The sequence below is a fragment of the Aphelocoma coerulescens genome, chromosome 5 (genome assembly GCF_041296385.1).
Source record: "Aphelocoma coerulescens isolate FSJ_1873_10779 chromosome 5, UR_Acoe_1.0, whole genome shotgun sequence".
NCBI lineage: Eukaryota > Metazoa > Chordata > Aves > Passeriformes > Corvidae > Aphelocoma > Aphelocoma coerulescens.
The window spans coordinates 8,932,454-8,951,469 of NC_091019.1; the positions used below are offsets into that span (position 1 = coordinate 8,932,454).

General features: G+C 37.0%; 1 protein-coding gene across 3 annotated transcripts in view; it reads right to left on the reverse strand.

The window, feature by feature from the left end:
* LGR4 (leucine rich repeat containing G protein-coupled receptor 4) overlaps positions 1–19,016 on the reverse strand; it is a 75,234-nt gene that overhangs the window by 6,891 nt on the left and 49,327 nt on the right. For all 3 annotated transcript variants that reach the window (XM_069016492.1, XM_069016491.1, XM_069016493.1), the window contains exons 4-15: positions 17,898–17,969; positions 8,431–8,646; positions 7,707–7,778; positions 6,226–6,294; positions 5,568–5,639; positions 5,410–5,481; positions 4,674–4,742; positions 4,176–4,247; positions 2,996–3,061; positions 2,292–2,363; positions 1,370–1,441; positions 947–1,072 (exon numbers count right to left, since the gene is read on the reverse strand). In XM_069016492.1, coding sequence (XP_068872593.1) covers positions 947–1,072; positions 1,370–1,441; positions 2,292–2,363; positions 2,996–3,061; positions 4,176–4,247; positions 4,674–4,742; positions 5,410–5,481; positions 5,568–5,639; positions 6,226–6,294; positions 7,707–7,778; positions 8,431–8,646; positions 17,898–17,969 — 1,050 coding nt within the window. The remainder of the gene's footprint in view (positions 1–946; positions 1,073–1,369; positions 1,442–2,291; positions 2,364–2,995; positions 3,062–4,175; positions 4,248–4,673; positions 4,743–5,409; positions 5,482–5,567; positions 5,640–6,225; positions 6,295–7,706; positions 7,779–8,430; positions 8,647–17,897; positions 17,970–19,016) is intronic.

Below are 19,016 nucleotides of genomic sequence, written 5' to 3' on the forward strand. Positions count from 1 at the left end.
AAGGACAGGTGATGTATACAAGTGAGAAGCACAAAGATGATATGATATTTAGTTCTCTACTATACTTTCTACTCCGTATACAAACCAAATTCTGATCAGGGTTTGTGGCATTGCTGTAGAAATTTAACTGAAAACTAATTAAGTAAGCTAATTAAAGAGTAACAGTTTTGTAAGAAAGTTAATTCCCAGATGACCAAAACCTTGTGCTACATCTTTCCTTCTCACTCTTCATTCTGTGATACCAAAATAAGATTTTTATTTTTTGCGTGTTTGGCAGAAATGGTACATACTATTATTCTGGCAGAGAAGAAGTACATGTTCACACAGAGTTCTAAAAAAACCACATAAACAATGAGGTAATAGTAGACCAGAATCTAATTTTTTTCACTCAAGACTACAATATCAACTATCCTGAATTCTCTATATTTAGGAGGAATATCAGACTGCTTCTTCTTAAAGTGCAGAAAAATCTTTGTAAAATGGAAGACAGTTCATCACTGTCTGACCCATCTCCCACAAACATCAATTACAGGTTTCCATTTGAATGATTATTTTTATTCTTATCATTTGCCTCCAAGAGTATATATATAAAGCATGGTGATTATGTAATCAGACACCTGCCTGTCTGCTCCTGTTTTCCACATTGTGAAAGACAGACGTGCTCAGTTCAGTAACAAATGGAAATCCACCCAAAGCAGTACTCTCAAGTTGGATGATATCTTGCCTGAGAAGTGGTGGAGGAAAAGTGTAAGAGATCCCAAAAAAATTATCTGCAAATGGCTTCTATACCAGAACAGTCAGATGCCCTTTATATAGATCAACACTGAGATTATACAGGACTCAGCAAAGGGCCTGATTATTTGTCATGAGTACTACCTACACTGGCTTCATTTATTATCACATTGCTTGTACTGCAAGCACTCTGTGGTGTTATTTACCAACATACCGGAGCTTTGCAAAGTTCTTTGCTGCCAGGGCTTCTTTCAACTCAGAATTGCCTGTGAGTTTAAGCTGGTTCAGTCCATTCAATCCTTCAACTGGAACTGAAGTGAGCTCATTGAAACTTAGGTCTCTGGAATGTGAATAATTAAGACCATGTTAAAAAGTAAGTTAGAAGATCCTCTGGCACGCATTTCATTAAAGCAGGGAAAGACTTTAACTCTCATATGAGGCTGTGGTCTGGAAATGCCTGTCAGTGCAGCAGGCACTCTAAAGAAGTGTGCCTTGCATATATTCAGCTAGCAAGAGCCTTCCTGATTCACAGATATTAAACAAATTATGAACACATCACTTTTAAGCTAAAAATATTTATTATCTCAACAGTTTAATGACAGAGAGAGGAGGTGACTACACAGAACAGCCTACTTACAGGTTAAGAAGCGCTTCAACAGTGATGAAAGCTCCCTTATGGATCTGATGGATCTGATTTCTACTGAGGTCCCTGCAATGAATGCCACAGGAGATTAATTTGGCAGTTTCACCAAATGTAACAGCCACTGTACTGAGAAAAAAAGCTAAGGTGACAAATATATCATGCCTTTACCAGAAAAGCAGAACATATCCCCTCTCTTCCCATTCAGCCAGGTGCAATAGCGGCCAAATTCCTTGGTAAGGCAGCTGTATCCTGCTTCAACTCATTGCTGAAGTAGAATCCATCTCCCATTCCTGCTCCCTTTCCCTTTCTGATGCTACCAGCATAACCTGTGCTCCCAAGGCAGAGCCTGGCTCTAGCATCACCTATTCCCAGCATGAAGGTGCCAGGATGACCACTTTGGTGACAATTACATCCGTAGCAGGATGTGTTGGCAGAGATAGGGGAAGACAACAAAAGAACAAGTAGAAGAGCATCTGCTTTGTTGGATTTCAAATCCAGTTCCAGCTTCTGCTGGACCACCATGACTTATTATAACATTCTTAAAATACCTGTCAATTTCTGGATTGTTTTTCTGAGTAATTTAATATAGCTTGAGTTGTAAGGGGAGAGGATAATTTTGTTTACTTAGCTGCTCCTCCTGAGGAAAACATATAGGATTTCTCCAACAAATACTGTATCATGAAATAATATAGTTACAATGGACCACTGAAAAAATCTCAGTTTTCAGACTTCCTATTTATCAAAGTATCTTTATAGGCTAGAAAAATAAAATGGAGAATAGAAGGAACAGGGCTGAAACTGGCTGCTGGCCTTTTGCAATCAATCAAATTTGTAACACCAAATCCTGACATCAGTTTACATGGGAATCAAAAACATGATCTTGTTTTACTCAGCATGCAGCTATATATGCACTTACAGGACACGAAGGGAGGATAGTCCTTGAAAGGTGTCCTCTGCAATTTCATGAATTTGATTATGCTGTAAGGAACTGCAAAGGGAAGAAGCAGAAACAGAGCCTTTATTAGCTGGTTTCAAATGAAGGGATAGCTTGGTGTCTGCTAATACATGGCTTAAGCCTTATCAATGACAAGATTTTACTCATTTCCCCTTGTAGGCAGACTGCCAAGTATTTTGCATCAGCTATGTTAATACAATCATGAAGCACATTCATGGCACCTCTGCCCAATCCCAATTCACAACTCATTTAATTTAGAAGAGACTATTAAATGTAGACTGAATTACCTGCAAGCTAAAAATAACACTTTGGGCATGTTGAAGAGTCATACTGAAATTTAAAACAACTCTACTCCATTCTTCAGGGAGTCTTGAGGCATGTTCTAACCATTCCATTTATGTGCATAGCAACTACTATGAAATGCAGGATTAAGCTATATCTTTCATTTCTTTTGTGCCACAGGAATAATTAAGCATTAGCTAATTAAGGAAAGCACGAGTGGTTGAATTCTCTGTCCAGCACACTTATCATATGAGATCATATTATCTCTCTTTGTCCTTAATTTTTGAAACTTAGGATCAAACATTAAGCAAAAAAGTCTCTAGAGATGTAGACTCAGAATACTATGGAGTTTATAAAAATAAACAACACTTATTCCTACTTACATTTCTTCCAAGGTGTGGCAGCCCTTAAAACTTGGGAGGTCCTTTATATTGTTATAAGACAAGTCCCTTCAAAACAGAAAGTGGAAGAAGGGTGCTTAGATCAACTCCTTTCTACTTGAAACATCTCATAACTTGTAACTATTAAACAGATTGACAGAAAAATCATCCTCTTAGTACCATTCTGCTGAAAAACTAAGGGTAGTTTAGAGAAAATCACAGATGGGATCACAAGTATGAACTCTACATCTTGGTATACACATACCCTAAAAACATACAGTAAAAGGTCCCTGAATTCTGAGAATTATAATCTAAAAAGTTTATTCATAACCTACTTTTTTAGAACAAACTGGATAAATTGTATGTAATGCACAAATTTGGTGCCAATTTTCATTTAGTGTGCTGGTAACTGCTTAAGCAAAGCTAGGAAAGCTCAGAATGTTCTGCGAAACAATACAGCAAAGAAAGACTAGAAACAAGCAAACAATCTTAAAAAAAATCTCTATTTGAAAGGTAAATGGCTGTTTGAAAATAAATCCCACCTCATCATTCTTTCTCCCCTGTTTTTCTTCTATCAAACAGAACGTATTTTTTCTCCTCCCTTTTTCAGGATTTGCTTTTGTTTCACATTTTCCTGCATGTATCCTTTGCAAACATGGTTTGTCCCTATCCTCCTAACGGTTTCAGTTACCAGGTTGGGGTTTTTTGCATTAATTTTAACACATCCTCACTTGCTTTTTCTAGCCTTTGTATTGCTATCTTCTTCCTAATTCTCATCTCCATTTCTTTTGGTTCCTGATGCTCCCTCCTCTGTTCCTGAACACAAAAAGTCAAAGCACTATATCTAAACTCTTCGTTAACCTCTGAATGTACATGACTATGGTTGTATTAAGAAAGAATGGTGGCAGAACGAATTTGAAGATTGGTCTCTGCAGCACCACCTTACATATCTCTCATAACAGATGAAAAAAAATATAGCATATCCCTATAAAGAGGACTTTGTTTAGGAATGTAATGCATTACATCAAATCTGCCAAAAATCTTGATTTAAACAATCTAGATTTCCAACTTTGGTAGAACTACTAGGATTAAAAATTCAAAGCAATACTTTTGCTTTAAATTAGATTTAAGTTTCTTTCCAAACATTCTGATGTATGAAGAGAGGCACATAATGTATACTTACAAAGTTCGAAGCGCCTTTTGCTCTTGGCATAAATTAACAGGAATACTGTTTATCTTGGTCCCTGTAAGAGTTCTGTGGGGAAAAAAAACCCAACAAACCCACACATATAAATGCTTGTGTTGTTTATGACAGATGGCATAACAAGGATAGATAAGAGCAGAATGCTATTGGGGTGCTAGATTCACCCACCAAATCTTTTGTTGTTTTTTTGGAAGACAATTTTTCTGTTTTTCAGTTCTGGGAGAGGGGTTTAATATCAATGGCCTTTTCATAGGCTTTTCTCAGGTTCCCCCACTAAAAAAAAAACCACAGTGGCTCCCAGGTATCACAGTGAGGAAAACTGTATCATTACATTTATTGACAGAAATGAAAACTGTATCATTATATTTATTGACAGGGAGAGAACATATATGCAGTTGCTCTCCAGATCCATGAATCATATTTCAATTACTTCACAAGAGGCAAACGCAAGAATTTATTTCTGCAGAAGACACTTACAAGCTCTCCAGATTTATGGTTCCTGTCAAATTAGGAAACCACTGCACCATGCTGGCACCCCGAATGACGCTAAAAAAAATCACCATGAAAATTAGCTGTGAATTATTATGAAATTGAATTGTGACATTCAGTCTCATTATCAGGTAGATATTTACACCAAAGAGACATTCTAACATTCTTACTGCTCTTAAATTTTACACTTGAATAATGTGTGAAAGACAATCTTTTCACTGCTTCTTACGCTACACATTTGCTTAATAAATTACTCCTCCATGAGCAAACAATTGGAATTCATCAAACTGAAAAGAGTGCTATCGATACACATACAAAAAGTGTAAGTTTGTAGTTCAAAGTCTCACTTCATTCTGCTTATTCATCAGCCCCAGAAGTGGTATCTTTTAAGAGCATACATGCACTAACATGCAAAACATTCTCACCATGTACCATCCCTGCTAAAAAAACACCAACAACATATTGCAGATTGTTTAACTAAGAATCTGAGCATCTGGCCTGGGGTTATGAATCTTATGAAAGGTAATTAAAAAAAAAGTTGTAGAGCATATTTAATAGAGCTTCTTAAGAAACTAGATATTCCCAACAATAATAAAATTTATTAAAACTTACTGCAAAAAAACCCCTCTAACATAAGAGGGAGTCAGAGAATTTATTTATTTTGAGTTTTAGCCACAATGTTTCATACCCATTTATTGTACAGTATTGTCAAGAAGGTACTTACAGGGAATGCAGATCTGACAGATTCTGAAATGCTGAGTTCCCCACGAAAGACAAAGGATTATCATACAAATGTCTGGGAAATGAAAAACACATTTCAGTGGTTGTTCTTAGAGTCACTGTCTGCTAAAGGCTGAAAATAGATGGATGAAAATTACTTACATTGTTCTTAGAAGGGGGTTTCCTGCAAATGCACCATCAGGAATCATGGAAATGTAGTTACTGTGAAATCCCCTAAAGATATTAGCAAAGAAAAACCCAACATTTAAAACTATACTGCCAGCAAATTCAATCAGTAGTCATTTTCTTCACATCTATGCAGTTCCCAATCCTGCCATAACCAGGATTGCAATAGGACTAAGTCGAACTGTAGGAATAACTTCAAAGATATGACTTCTGTCTACTGCACATCAACTAAACTGAAAATATTTCATTTGAAAGAAATTATTTTGACCAAGCATGATGCTGTACTTTCATTTTTCTTACTCATCTCTTAAGGAGGGGACAAGGAAAGTATGTATGATCAATGAGTCCTTAATCTGCTACTGGAGGCCAAAACCATCTCATGATTAAGATCTATGCTAATGATTCTCCTGAATAAATTGCCTGCTTATGTAACTCCAAAATAATTTTCAACACATGCCCTCTCTAGATGATGATTATATTTTCTTTTAATTATAGCTTCACTTAACATAACTTAACCTGATTTAGGCTCCTGCATAATGAGACAAGCATTCTTAAATCCAGGATTTTTTCCCCCTTTTTATTTATGGAAAGGAAGAAAGAAAGCTGGTAAAAAGGGAGAATAAGTAATACTCACAACTCCTTTAGACTTGGAAGTGCTTTTATGGCTTCAGGGAACTCTACCATGTTATTATAATTTAAATCCCTAGAAGAACCAAAGCAAGAATATTACAAAATTTTTAACAGTAGCCATGAATTGTCAAAATAATTTTGGTTTAAGACAGTCCAATGAAAGAAAAACATTCTCTGAACACCTTTAACTAGGCCATAGAATAACTCCAACTTAGATTTAGTCTTCTGATGTTTTACATGCTTTATAACCAGCTAGTAACTTAGGTAAGATATTTAATATTACCCAGAGGATTATTAATATTAAGTCAAATAGTATTTCCTTACAGCAAAGCTCAGTATTTTTCAATACCTCACAGTTTTTCTTCAACAGAATTTACACAGAAATGAACTATGATTTCAAAGATTTTTTAAAAAGTAGATACAAATGACTACTCTTCATTATCACCTTACTAAAAATACATTTTGTCCAGGTTTTATAAAACAAACAGTAAATAAGCCACTATGTAAAAGCAGACCTTGCAGCAAAACCAATTATAAATAGTGATTAGAAGCACAGAGAAACCTCATGACACATCAGTGATGGGGATCTGTTGAATTCTCAGTTAACTTGTCACTATTCGAGCAGTTATGCCAGGACCTCTGCAAAAGGGTTTCCTTATGAAGGGCAAAAAATATTTTCAGAGTCTTACATCAGCTGTATCTATTTACACAGCACCTCATTACTTAATTGAAGTTGTAAGAGGATGACAAGATGAAGTAAGCAGCATTTCTGAATTCACCCAAGCTCCTCATGTTAAGAGGTTGTCACTGGCTTGCCCTTGCCCTCCTTCATTAGTTTCACTTATTTAGCATTCTCCAAAGCATAAAAAAAAATGCATTCCTGAGGGAGATACTGCTTATTAGACAGTCACTGATTGAGCTGAAGGGAAATGGGAAATGTAACCCAAGCAGCTGAAAGCCATTACTTGCCAGTGAGGCACTCTGGAGTTTAAGGACAAGGAGCACTGGAGCAACAGCTCTCTGAGGCCCTCTCGGAAACCTCCTATTGTCACACAACAGCTTTGGCAATGTATCCTATTTATGTTTAGCCCTACAGGAAATCTGAGCAACAAGTATTTGTCCCTTATCACTCATGGGGCCACTCAAACACTTGTGATCTAGCCACCTGACTCAGCAGAGTGCTACGCAAAGATACACCAGCTAGACCAGGAACAGGAACATTAGAGCCACATCATCCAGCATGACATTTCACCCAGGCTAATATGTACCTGCTTCTCAACGTAGTTAATTAGTTTTTGGTGGAGCAGTGCACTGATACCAGCCTTCAGTTCTGAAACCTGAGCTGGATCAAAGTGTCAGTGGCATGTGTTGCACAGTGCACATACACCTGATTTGCAAAACTTTCCTCATGCCAGTATGGCAACCTTGATTAAGCTGAGAATGAGACAAACACTGACTACTAATTATTTTAAGAAACATACTTACAAGGTTTCAAGGTTGTCTAATCCATTAAAACAGTGCTTTCCTATAGTTTTTATTTTATTATTATGAAGATGTCTGAAAAGCAAAACCAAAACAAGTGAATGATTTAATACAAGTTAACAAATCAACAGATATTTCTATGAAATCAAGAGAGTTAAGTAGTGTAGGAAAAAAAACATTGCATGGGGTGGATTACACAGAAGAATATCTTTCACATCCTGACGGAGTATTTCACCCTCATACGGAAACATAATAGATTGCCTGCAGTCAAGACAACCTATTTTAAATCTTTAATCACTATTCAGAAATGGGATAAAAATATTATTTAAACACAGAAATCAAACTAATTTTTGACACTATTCCTTGGAGATTTTTAAGACTACAAAGAAACAGGTTTCAGATAAAACACAGAAATTTTTCTTCTTTTAGTATCTCCGAAAGCTTTCTCTGACAACCATTGTTTTGAAATATTCATTATATAAGGAGATGTCAGAAATCAAATCTCACTACCCATAGCCCATGTGATTTTTTGTTTAGGAGAAAGTCTTCAGCAAACCTTCAGTGGGTTCTCTAATATACATGGTATCATGTCATGTTGGCAGTAGAGGCTGTTACTAGTCAACTGAGCTAAAACATAGCAAAAAAACCATTTTCAATGCCACCCTAGATTAATCAAAACTGTTACTGAGGAGAAAAGCAAAGTCACCTATGAAATACTAATACTCACAGAACAACAAGACTTGAAAGGTTTGTAAATGCATAATCAGGAATGTGTGTTATTTTGTTGAGAGCCAGTGTTAAGGCTTGCAGAGAAGGAAGATTGCTGAGCGGATAGATGGGAACTTCCGTCAAACTGTTGTCATCCAACCAAAGGTGACGCAGCTGCACAAGACCCTCAAAACTGTCTTCTGGTATGGCAGTAATATGGTTAGCATCTAAACGCCTATATTAAAACAGAAAGAATTAATGTAACAAACTCACAGACTACAGATCAGCAAAAATACCAGTTGAAGTCCTACTACTCGTGAATACTTTTTTTAAGCTTATATATCTTTCACTGAAATAATTCAATACTGCAAAGTTTGAAGTTTTATTGAAAGATGCATGAAAACTCTTTCAAGGCAAATGAAGAGCTCTTAAAATAAAGTTCCATAATAAACTTCTCAAATATTTTTAATAAAATATTTTAACAAATTGATATACTTATAATCACCTAACCAAAATGAATTGATAACTCTGTAAGGCATCTCCCAACAAAATCCCTAGCTTCTAACACTGCAACATATCTTTAAAACAGCAGCTTGACAGCATATCTAAGATTGCAGAGGCATTTACTCATTTGAACAGATTATCCCTACATCTACCTTGTTGATAGCATCGTATACTGTTGTATGCTTTGTTTTGTGGTACTGCTATACAGTAACTAAGCAACTACTTTGGAGAATAAGATTATTAAAAACTGTTCGCGAACAAAGTAACAAAGTCAGAGTTATGAATTATCCCAACAAATAAAACATCTCAACTAAAACTGATTGCTCTCTTGCACCTGATCTTTTCTAACATTCTCCACAACGAAATGCAAAATAGCATGTCAGCACTGGATTTGCCATCATACTTCTTCCTTAAATGAATACCAATTGCAAAATCAGATATAGTAACTGTCCTGGTTCCAGCCACGACAGGGTTAATTTTTGCAGTAACCAAGACGGGACAAGGGGACATATCTAGGTTATTCAATATCCTGGGAAGAAGCAAAACATCCATAAAGCAGTGATAGTCCATGAAATTAAAAAAATGGACTTTAATGGATCTGAGAAGGCATAGGGCAGAGAGCACTGGGCAATATTTGACTGTTCTCTGACCTAAAGGCTGTCTTCTCTAGGTCAACATACAGCTGAACCATGGTGACTTCACTGCAAACACAAAAGAAAGCACCTTGCACAACTGATTTGAAATTACTCCTGTACCAGCCATGGTGCATGGTGCTGCTGCCATGCAGGGAGACAAGATACATATACCCTCCTCCATTAACATGGATGCTCATTAAGATACAAATCAGCACAGCTCTGGAATTACGTTAGCACTCCCTGGTTTCTAAAGCCATGATCAGATATGCTCTTGGAAGTCTAGCTGGGTTAGTTTCAGAAGTAATATCCTCCAGCCATTCATCCTGTTCTTCTCTGGGCAGGCAGCGTGGACCAAGTGACTTCACTGCATTTGTCCCCAGTCACAACAGATCTGGATCCCAACACTTAAAGGACATGCAGAATTCCAAGGGAGAAGACAACCCTGACCAAAAATTAATGCAGAAGACAAGCCTGATCACAAATTTAACACTGTTTATCTTTTTCCTTAAAACAGAGGTTTGTTGTTGTGATGCATGCGGTTTGCATACTTCAAATTATTATGAAAAAAGTCATCGGTTGAGTTTCCATGTTATAAAAAGTCCAAATATACATCAAATTAAGCAACAAATATACTATTACAAGTGGGAACTTACAAAATTGTCTGCAGCCAAAGTTCTCTCCTAAGATGACTGAGGTGTCATTATATCAAAGAGGTAATTCCTATGGTTCATATACTGGCATTCTCTTTTCATTTGCCCGTGGTCTGACAGGTGTGTATGATATTCTATTTGAATGCTCTTAGGCTGCACTGAGACTAGAACATTGCAGAGAAACTAAAGTCTGATGATAATAAAGGAGGAAAACAAAGAGGCAGGGGGGAGAGAGGAAGAAAGCCTGAGGCTCTACTTCAGAAAAAAAGGCAACTAGAAATTACCTGTCTTCTCTCCTAAATTTACACAGCTCCCTGAAGATCAAAGAATTATTTCCCAATGTAATAAACATATCTGAGTCTTCTAATTTCTCCCTTCTCCTCCCACCCTCTTTTTTTCTGAGGGTTTTTTTGGGGGGGAAGGGGTTGGTTTGGGTTTTTAAAACAGAACCAGCATACTCAAGAGACAGGCCTCAATCATTGTGCCTACTCATCTAGTCCATTTGTACTTCCACTGGCGCCTTCCTAAATTCCATTTATTCTAGGAGACTTTGTAAACAAAAGCACACAAAAAAGACGCATGTCCTGCTCCTCCTCTCCCATACTTAAAGAAGGAGGTGAACATAGGAGGGATGGATGCACACAATGAGGGAGTTGAACTCAGCCAGGGAGAATAAAGATGGTCATGGAGATGATGTCAGACCCTGAATTTTTAGTTTGCTTTGTCAAGACCTCTGTCTCCCAGAACGGGTGGATCAAGTACCCAAGTAACCGTAACCGTACTTTAAACTGATGACTGTCCACAGCCATCCAATCTGCTGTGTTCATTTTCTCCAGTCCACAGCAGGAAAGATGAGGGGGGAAAGAACAACATCACCCACCACTGACATTGAGCAAGGAGGTTTGGAAAGTGAAAGAGATATTTTTAGTTATTTGGCCATTTTTGCCTCATGCACAATTTTTTGTGTTCCTTCATTTCTCCCAAGAGCTTAATATACCATGGTTATTTTTTTTTCCTCTTTCAAACAGTTCAAGCTTATACACATGATACTGAATGCACAAAACACAAATGAAACACTCCTATTTAGTGTGAAATGCACATAAAAAAGCACTTAGTGAAACAACTGAAAAGCAAACCTAAAATACTTGACAACCTTCACAAAATATTAACAATTAAGGACAACAACTTTTCTTTAAGGTAGATAAGGGAATATTCCCTAGCTCCAATAACTAATAAAGAACAAGCAATATTCTTTGCTTGGACTGGACTTTGTAAAAAGACTGTGTTTTCCATTATATTGTTAAAGATAAGAGTATATTCTTCAAATTAGAGCTTGCAGCATGTACCTTAATCTTTCAGAAGCTACTCCAATTCCAGCTTTCTTATAGGCACTGGTTTGTGAGAGACCTTTACATTTTAGTCTAAAAATTAAGAGTTCACTTGTTGAGCTGTCATCTTCACTTTTATTACTTCTCAGGTTTCCTCCTCACACAAGCACCAACTCCAGAAGAAGAAAAGAGCAGGAGGATGATAGAAACCTAAACATCCAGCAGCTCTTACATCAGTATTTGATATATTTTTAAAACAGGAACATAGCAAGGTCTGCAGACAATTGACTTTGCTTTAAGGAAACCAGAACTAAAAAGAACGCCTACCTCAGTTCAAATGAATAGAAGTTCAAAGTCTAACACACACATATAAATGAAATTTTACGTACAAATGTACACACTCACTACTCAGGGTAACTGCCCTACAGCCTGCATCCCCAACAGGTAACATCTGAGAGACCTCCAGGACCAGCCTCCCAGCCTCACTAGCTCTCATCTGTGACCACAGGCAGTCTTCCAGGCTTCAGTGACTGAGAAATTTTAACAGCCTTGTACTAATAGCCTAATTAACAGCCTTGTACAGCAGGAGTTTACTGCCGATGTTAATAAAAGGCAAATCACTCCCAGCTCTTGTGTTAAACCACTTCTGCTCAATGGCAATCATTAAAGAACTTTGCTCTTTAAAGTGCTCCTTCAAAAACCACAAAGAAATCACTCCAATAACAGTGGAGTAGATTTTTACATCTTGAAGTTGAGTACCGATAAGCCTGGAACCTTGGAAATCCTGCTACAATGGGAGGCAATAACCCATGTTAACAGAGGTACTTTAAAACACTCTCAGAGTTTGCTCACTGTACCAGTACAAGCAGTGGCTCTCTGTGCATTATATGTTGAGAACATCAATATAAGGATTTGCTTTATTCAAAGACAAATTTACAGCAGCCCTCAGAAGCTAATGATACATGCCAAAGCTATTTCAATCACCAGTACTGATGTGCCAGCACATCTGTTTCTTCCATCTAAATGTTCAAGATGGTACCAGTCAGAGGTCACAGTTTGCTGCAAATTACCCACAGAGGATTCAGCTAATTTTGCCTATAAGCTGTTTAACTTTCATCATTGCATTTAAATTTTTGATCATTCATTTTCTAAATAATTCCCTGATTGTATTTAAACTTAGCAATTCCTTAAGGAGGCCCAGACAGTTCAAAAAAATTTTTAAAAAGCTACAATAGTCCCAGAAATTCCTGAAGTTCACAAGAAACCATACCTCACTTTCAAGAAAACCAGAACAGTTTCTAAAGGTAAAGATGGCATAGAAAAATACAACTCGTCATTCAGCAAGTATCTGAAGTATACAAAGCAGTATGTTTAAAGATTCTTCAGCACAATCAGATATGCCCAGAAGAGCTCTTATACATTCTTAACTCTAAACATTCATGGAAGAAAAACATATTCAGTGTATTTAAGTCTGTATTGTATAAGAGAAAATACATCAATTTCTTCCATTCCCATTCTGACTAATCCCATATTTTAACACAGACTAAATCTGAGGGCTAATCCCCTTTAGCCCCTTAACAACAGCAAAGCAGGAAACTAGAAAATCTCTGAAGACAAGCCATTAAAAGTTGCTTAGCTAAAAAGACACCTACCACGGTTAGGGGTGCATACTACATATAAAACCATTTAAAGCTTCTTAACTTCATCTAGTCATTGCTGTTGATGAACACCTTCCATGGCCTCCCAGATGCTATTGTCCCTACAGTATCGTCCAAACTCTATAATGCAGAATAACAAAATTATCAATGGGAGCTCTAAGGCACTCTTCAAGAAGAAAATAGCAGAAATAGAACAGAACTGTATTTTTTTATAGAAGATTATGTTTGCATTGTTCTCTCCAAATTCAGGGATCTTCCCTTCTGACACATTTTGCATTTATGGTTTACGTTACTGAAACCGTCACCAACATGAACTATGGCTTAAAACTGGGCAGTTTCATTACCAGCAGAATGCTTCTAGATTTGATTTTTTTAAAAAAGTACAGATATTAACTTGATGTGTATAAGGAATCCTTCCTAAAATACAAAAAAGCTAGAAATGCAAGACTGTAGCTGATACGTGCTACAGCACATATTTTAAATGTGTTCTGATGGAAATATGCCACTATTCTCTGTCCCCATGCTTTTACCATACATTTTTACCCTGCACAGCATGAGTCTGCTCTCATTACTTTCAGTTCTACATTAGGACCGTAGTCTTTCCTGCCTGGGCCAAGATGATTCCCCCTCCCAGAAAATATTATCCCATCCCAGTTCAGCACATTCATGCCTCCTGCCTTATCCTGCCTCAAGCCTGCTCCAGCCTCCTAAGATAGGAAAGCGACTGAAAAACTGGTTATGATCCTGCTGTGAGCAGACTGGGCTGTTCAGGGAGCCAGAACTGCCATTAGGTACTGCAGAAAATGACTGCTGACCACATGCATGAAGACACCCCTGCAGCCCAGGTGAACACCCACACAAGAAAGTCAGGAGCTATCACAGCTGAGTATCACACTGGCATGATCCCAAATCCCACAATTTGGTAATCTGGCAGAAGAGCTAAGATGCAGCGCTTTGAACTGTTGCTGCAGAATGCTCTAATATTCCCTGCATGTGGACATGTGTGCACATGTGCTGGGACAGTAGAACTACAATTATAATAAATCATACGCAATACATTAGCAGACATTGACAGCCTTTCAAAAGACTCCTGGATTTGATGGCAAGTGCACAGTGGCAACTAGGTTTTTGGGTTTTTAATTCAAGTGAAATAAAGTTTTCCTTTGTAAAGCACCTGGAAGTCTTTGTTTAAATAGTGTAATTCCAATATTTGTCATACACTGGGGATTGTACTAGACTATTCTGTGCTATGACTTAAAATTCTTACATAGCTGGGTTTCTGTGGTCAATCAGAGCAACCTTAAAAATTGCCGTAGTTTACAGACCCATTTTACCAATCCCCAGATTCTGAGTCAAAGCTCAGAATAAACAGTGTTACCAAAATAAGTCATCACAGTCAAATACACCAAAGCATTTAAAGGAGTGACTTTCTTTAATGGCTTCCCAGTTGCTCCCAGGGAGCAGCTTCGCACATGTTGCTGAGCAGCACACTGCTGTGCTACTCTGCCTCTGGTTGTCTGTATGACCCTTGGATTGCCCATAAACCTCACCAACACCATTTCCAGATCTAAAATACAAAGTACACCACTTCACGGCCTTGTAATAACGAAAACATGTTGTTGATGCTTTGCATTAGTCGAAACGCATCAGGACTATTGTTTACATTTGTGAAGCTCTTTGTCAGGGTTTTCTGCTACCAAATAAGGCGGGCACAAGCTGGACAAACAGTGGCTTCTCCCTTGGCAGAGCCGTTCCACAGTCCCACCTATCACAGCATCTTGCAATGTGAGCATACATCCTGCCAGATAAACTTTTCTGGGGTGCTACATAGCAAGCTTCCACTCAGTAAAACTCCTTAATTTTACTAAACTTCACCTCCATATAAAGAACCCTATTATAACTCTCTTTTGGAGGCCAGAGCTGGGAAAAATATTCTGTGCAAACAGAAAATAAAGAGTTGCCATTTAGTATTCTGAACCAGGCTGGCTACTCACCAGCTGTAATATAAACACTACAGATCATGAAGCTCCTATAACCAACTTCTTTATTTCCACTGAGGTATGTTTACTCAGCTTGTTAATACAGACCACATTGTGGCAACTGTCTTCCTATGAAGCTAAACACTGGAGCACATTAAGAAAAAAAAGCAGTTGTAAAGGAGTTTCAAATGAAATTATTATCAATATACTGTAAAGTTTTATGAGGAAGTAATTTGTGCCTTCACCAAAAAAAAAAATGCCCCTGCACCATACTTCAGAGCAAACTGGGAAATTGCCAAAAGAGGGTCAGTTCAGTAATGTTTAAACTTGCAGGTTTGGGTTGGAGATTATATAAAAGAGTAGAAGCAGATTTTCTAACATATTCTGCAATGAGTAATTTGTTTTAAAAGAAGCTCACAGCAACTTGGGAGTTTTGAATCCACACAAATTTCTTAGGGAGGGGAATAAATCACTTTTTATGTTTTTTTAATACAATAAAGCAGGATGCTGATACTTAAGTTTCCAAGTTGAGACGCAAAATTCAGAGGATCCCTCTTATATTCCTTTGCCAAAAGGTGCTATCTGCATTACTAGAGGACATGCATAATCAGTGTAATTATGAATGAGTAATGCTAACAAAGTTTTCCTGAAATTCATTGAAGTCACAGAAATGCATTCTGGTGTAGTAAACAAACTGCACAGAAAAAATGCTTTACATTTCTCACTACACTTGTCTCAAAACCCAATTTATTCTCAAATTCCTGCCCATTCTAACAAATTACAGTGGTCTTGCAATGCAGACAGATATCATTCTCAGGAACAGAGAGGGAAAAACCAAAGGCTGATTCACATCAGTGGATGGAAAAAAAGCCCATGATAAAATCTTCCTGAGCTTCAGATTAGCTCAGTTGGTTAAATAACACCAAGGTCATGAGTTCAATCCCTATGTGGACCATTCACTTGAGAACTGGATTCAATGATCCTTTCAACTCAGAATTGTCTGTGATTCTGATACCAGTGACTTCCAGACTGGCTTTGCCCACCATATTTCCAACAATTATCTAGAAATCACGGCTTGGTTTTCCACAGAAAAAGAAGTAACAAGCAGGTTGCTACTACTTACTAACCTAATTTCCTCCTTTTTCACCATCCTAAACTTGATACAGTTTATCATTTGCTCTTGAACAACGAAGCTCCTAGAAAGGGAAATCTCACCATGTTTTAAATTGTTAGTATTATATTTTAATTGTAAGGATGTTTTAGTCAAGTGGTTCAATTATTACATTATACAATCTAACATAATCATCCTACTATTTTTTTCAAAACTAAAATGTTTGCTTTTTTAAAAATGGCTCTAACATAATCGTCTTTCCAAAAATATATTAAAAAAATATGAAATTAAAAAAAAAGACGGATGATGGCTTAATTTATACATTCATTATTTTTCCCTTAAATTTTGTTCCTTCCCTTTTGCATGTAAAACTACCATCAAATTATCATCTCCAGCAACTGGAGATTTACTATTTTAAACTTTAATTAGAGAACAAACATTACTGTCAATATGTAGAGAAAAAAGAATGTTCACTGAAAATGAAATAGATGATTTGTAGACAAACATTTTTACTAAAGCAGTTTCTCTTTTTGGCATCAAAGAAATGCTGGAAGCCAGGAAGAAGTTTTTGGTTTGTTTTAAATAATTACTAAAGGTTTATTCATACCATGCAATTTGAAGGGCTTTTATTACAATGCATAGTATTTGCACCAAGACCAAGGTATTTTCTTTTCTACACACACGCTAAAAAAAGAGTGAAACATGGACTAAATTAAATTCACTGCTTACTGGAAAATCCAAGCAGCTATGAGAAGTAGGGCCAAGATCCAAGCTTAGGAAATGCAGAAAAGCACCTTTGCAAAAGCTGTGCAGTAGTTTGCAAATCTATTTTGCAAAACTAATTTTTTTCCAAAAATCCATAATCTGATACAACACCGAAAGAAACAGCATCTTGGGCCAGAAACCTGAATTTTGGCACAGAGAGAATAGATAATTTATCCTCTCTCTCTCTGGAGGTAAGTGGGAAGGCGGAAAAATTTTGCAGCCCTTCCCACCTCCTCCTCCTCCCCACAGTGATAGGCATCTACCACCTTGAGAGCTGTATTTATTAAGGTCTGATTAAGATGCTTTATAAAACATAGTAAGCCATGAGACAGTATAAACACATATGAAATACCTAGTGTGCAACTAGCAATAATGGCTGAGGTATTCATAACTGTGTGTGAGATTTCAACATCTTCCTGTAAAACCAGTACCATGCAGGTCTCAAGTAATACTTCTTCACAGAAACCCCTTTTCCTCCTCTGGATACAAAAGACCTGGGCATCATTCATTTTTGCACAACATTTCAGAATTGCTTAAATACCTCAGGATGTGAAAGAGGAATTACAGTTTAACTACACACCACTGCATTCATACAGCAATCTAGTACCTGCTGTTTGAGTTTTGAAAGAGCTTGCATTTGGGTCACTCCAGCAAAGACGACAAATAAAATTCCTTATGAATTTTAATTGTGAAACTTTGTTTCAGTTGCAATTGCACTTTCAGAAACTCCAGGTACAATATTACACATATGTTATTGTACTTCATAACTCTATAGAATGAAGCGAAGGGGTACAGAGTGACTGAAAGTGGATCTTGGAGAACAATCAAAAATCAAAAGCAAAGTAAGGAAACTTACAAGGACTGCAAGCCACTTAATCCTCTGATGGCCTCATTAGGTACGGTCTTCAGCTGATTGTTCTGTAGGGTTCTGTAAAAATCCACGGTGTTAATAAAGTAGAATTTGACGATCACCTTTATCAGTGGTAGAGGTAACAGAAAAGCCCATAGTCCTGTTATGGTTTCCCAGATTTCTAGTGTACGTAAAAGCATGTAGAATTATCAAGACCAGATACCCAAAGGCAACAATGAAACAAGAAAATGGTCTATTTCAGTTTTATTTACAACTCATTCCTTAACAGCATTAATTCGCAGAGAACAATCTCTGACACAATATGCTGAGATTTTCTTGGGAACTCGATGAAGAGGTTAAACAATGTAACACTAGGACAAATTTGCTACAAGAGATGATTTTTTCTGTTTTCTTGTGGAATTATCTTATACATGCTAGAAAACACACAAACCTCTAATGTTTCCTAAAATCACATCAATACACAGTGCATTAACAATCTAATTTACAAGGTGTGCTCACATCAAAAGCACATTTGGGCAAGCTGAATTAAGCTATACTGTTGTCAGTTTCTTCAAAATTCTCTTATAGGACAATGTAGGTCATTGAGTTCTTTCATAAAGAGAATGTAAATAACCTTATATGGTTTTGGTGCATACTAGGGTAAAAATTCAAGTAGACAAGAAAGTTAACTGTTAATTAAGACCCAAGTCTCAAATTTTCCCAAGAACTGCTGGAATTTCAGGTGCCTCTGGTGCTGAGTATTGCAATGCATATGCCTTCAAGAGCTTTGACATTTTGCATTCAATTTACAAAATATCGTATTAAATAGTCCTGCAGATGGGCAGTTCCCTAATCTGCACCCTGTTTATAATGCCTCTGTTTTTCTCTTTAAAACCTCAAGGTCTGCTATTTTTTTAAAGTATGTCTTTAATTAACTACCTATTACCCTGCTGGCATTTGGAAATATTTACATCATCAGAAATGCTACAGTTTTTGAATAGAGGATTTTATAACCCCAAACAACAAGGAAGCTTTTTTTATCCTTAGCTATGGAAAAATAATTGCCAAAAAAATTCTTATCTCAGAAAGAAAAATAAAAGATTTTTTTAATAGTAAGCCATTTTC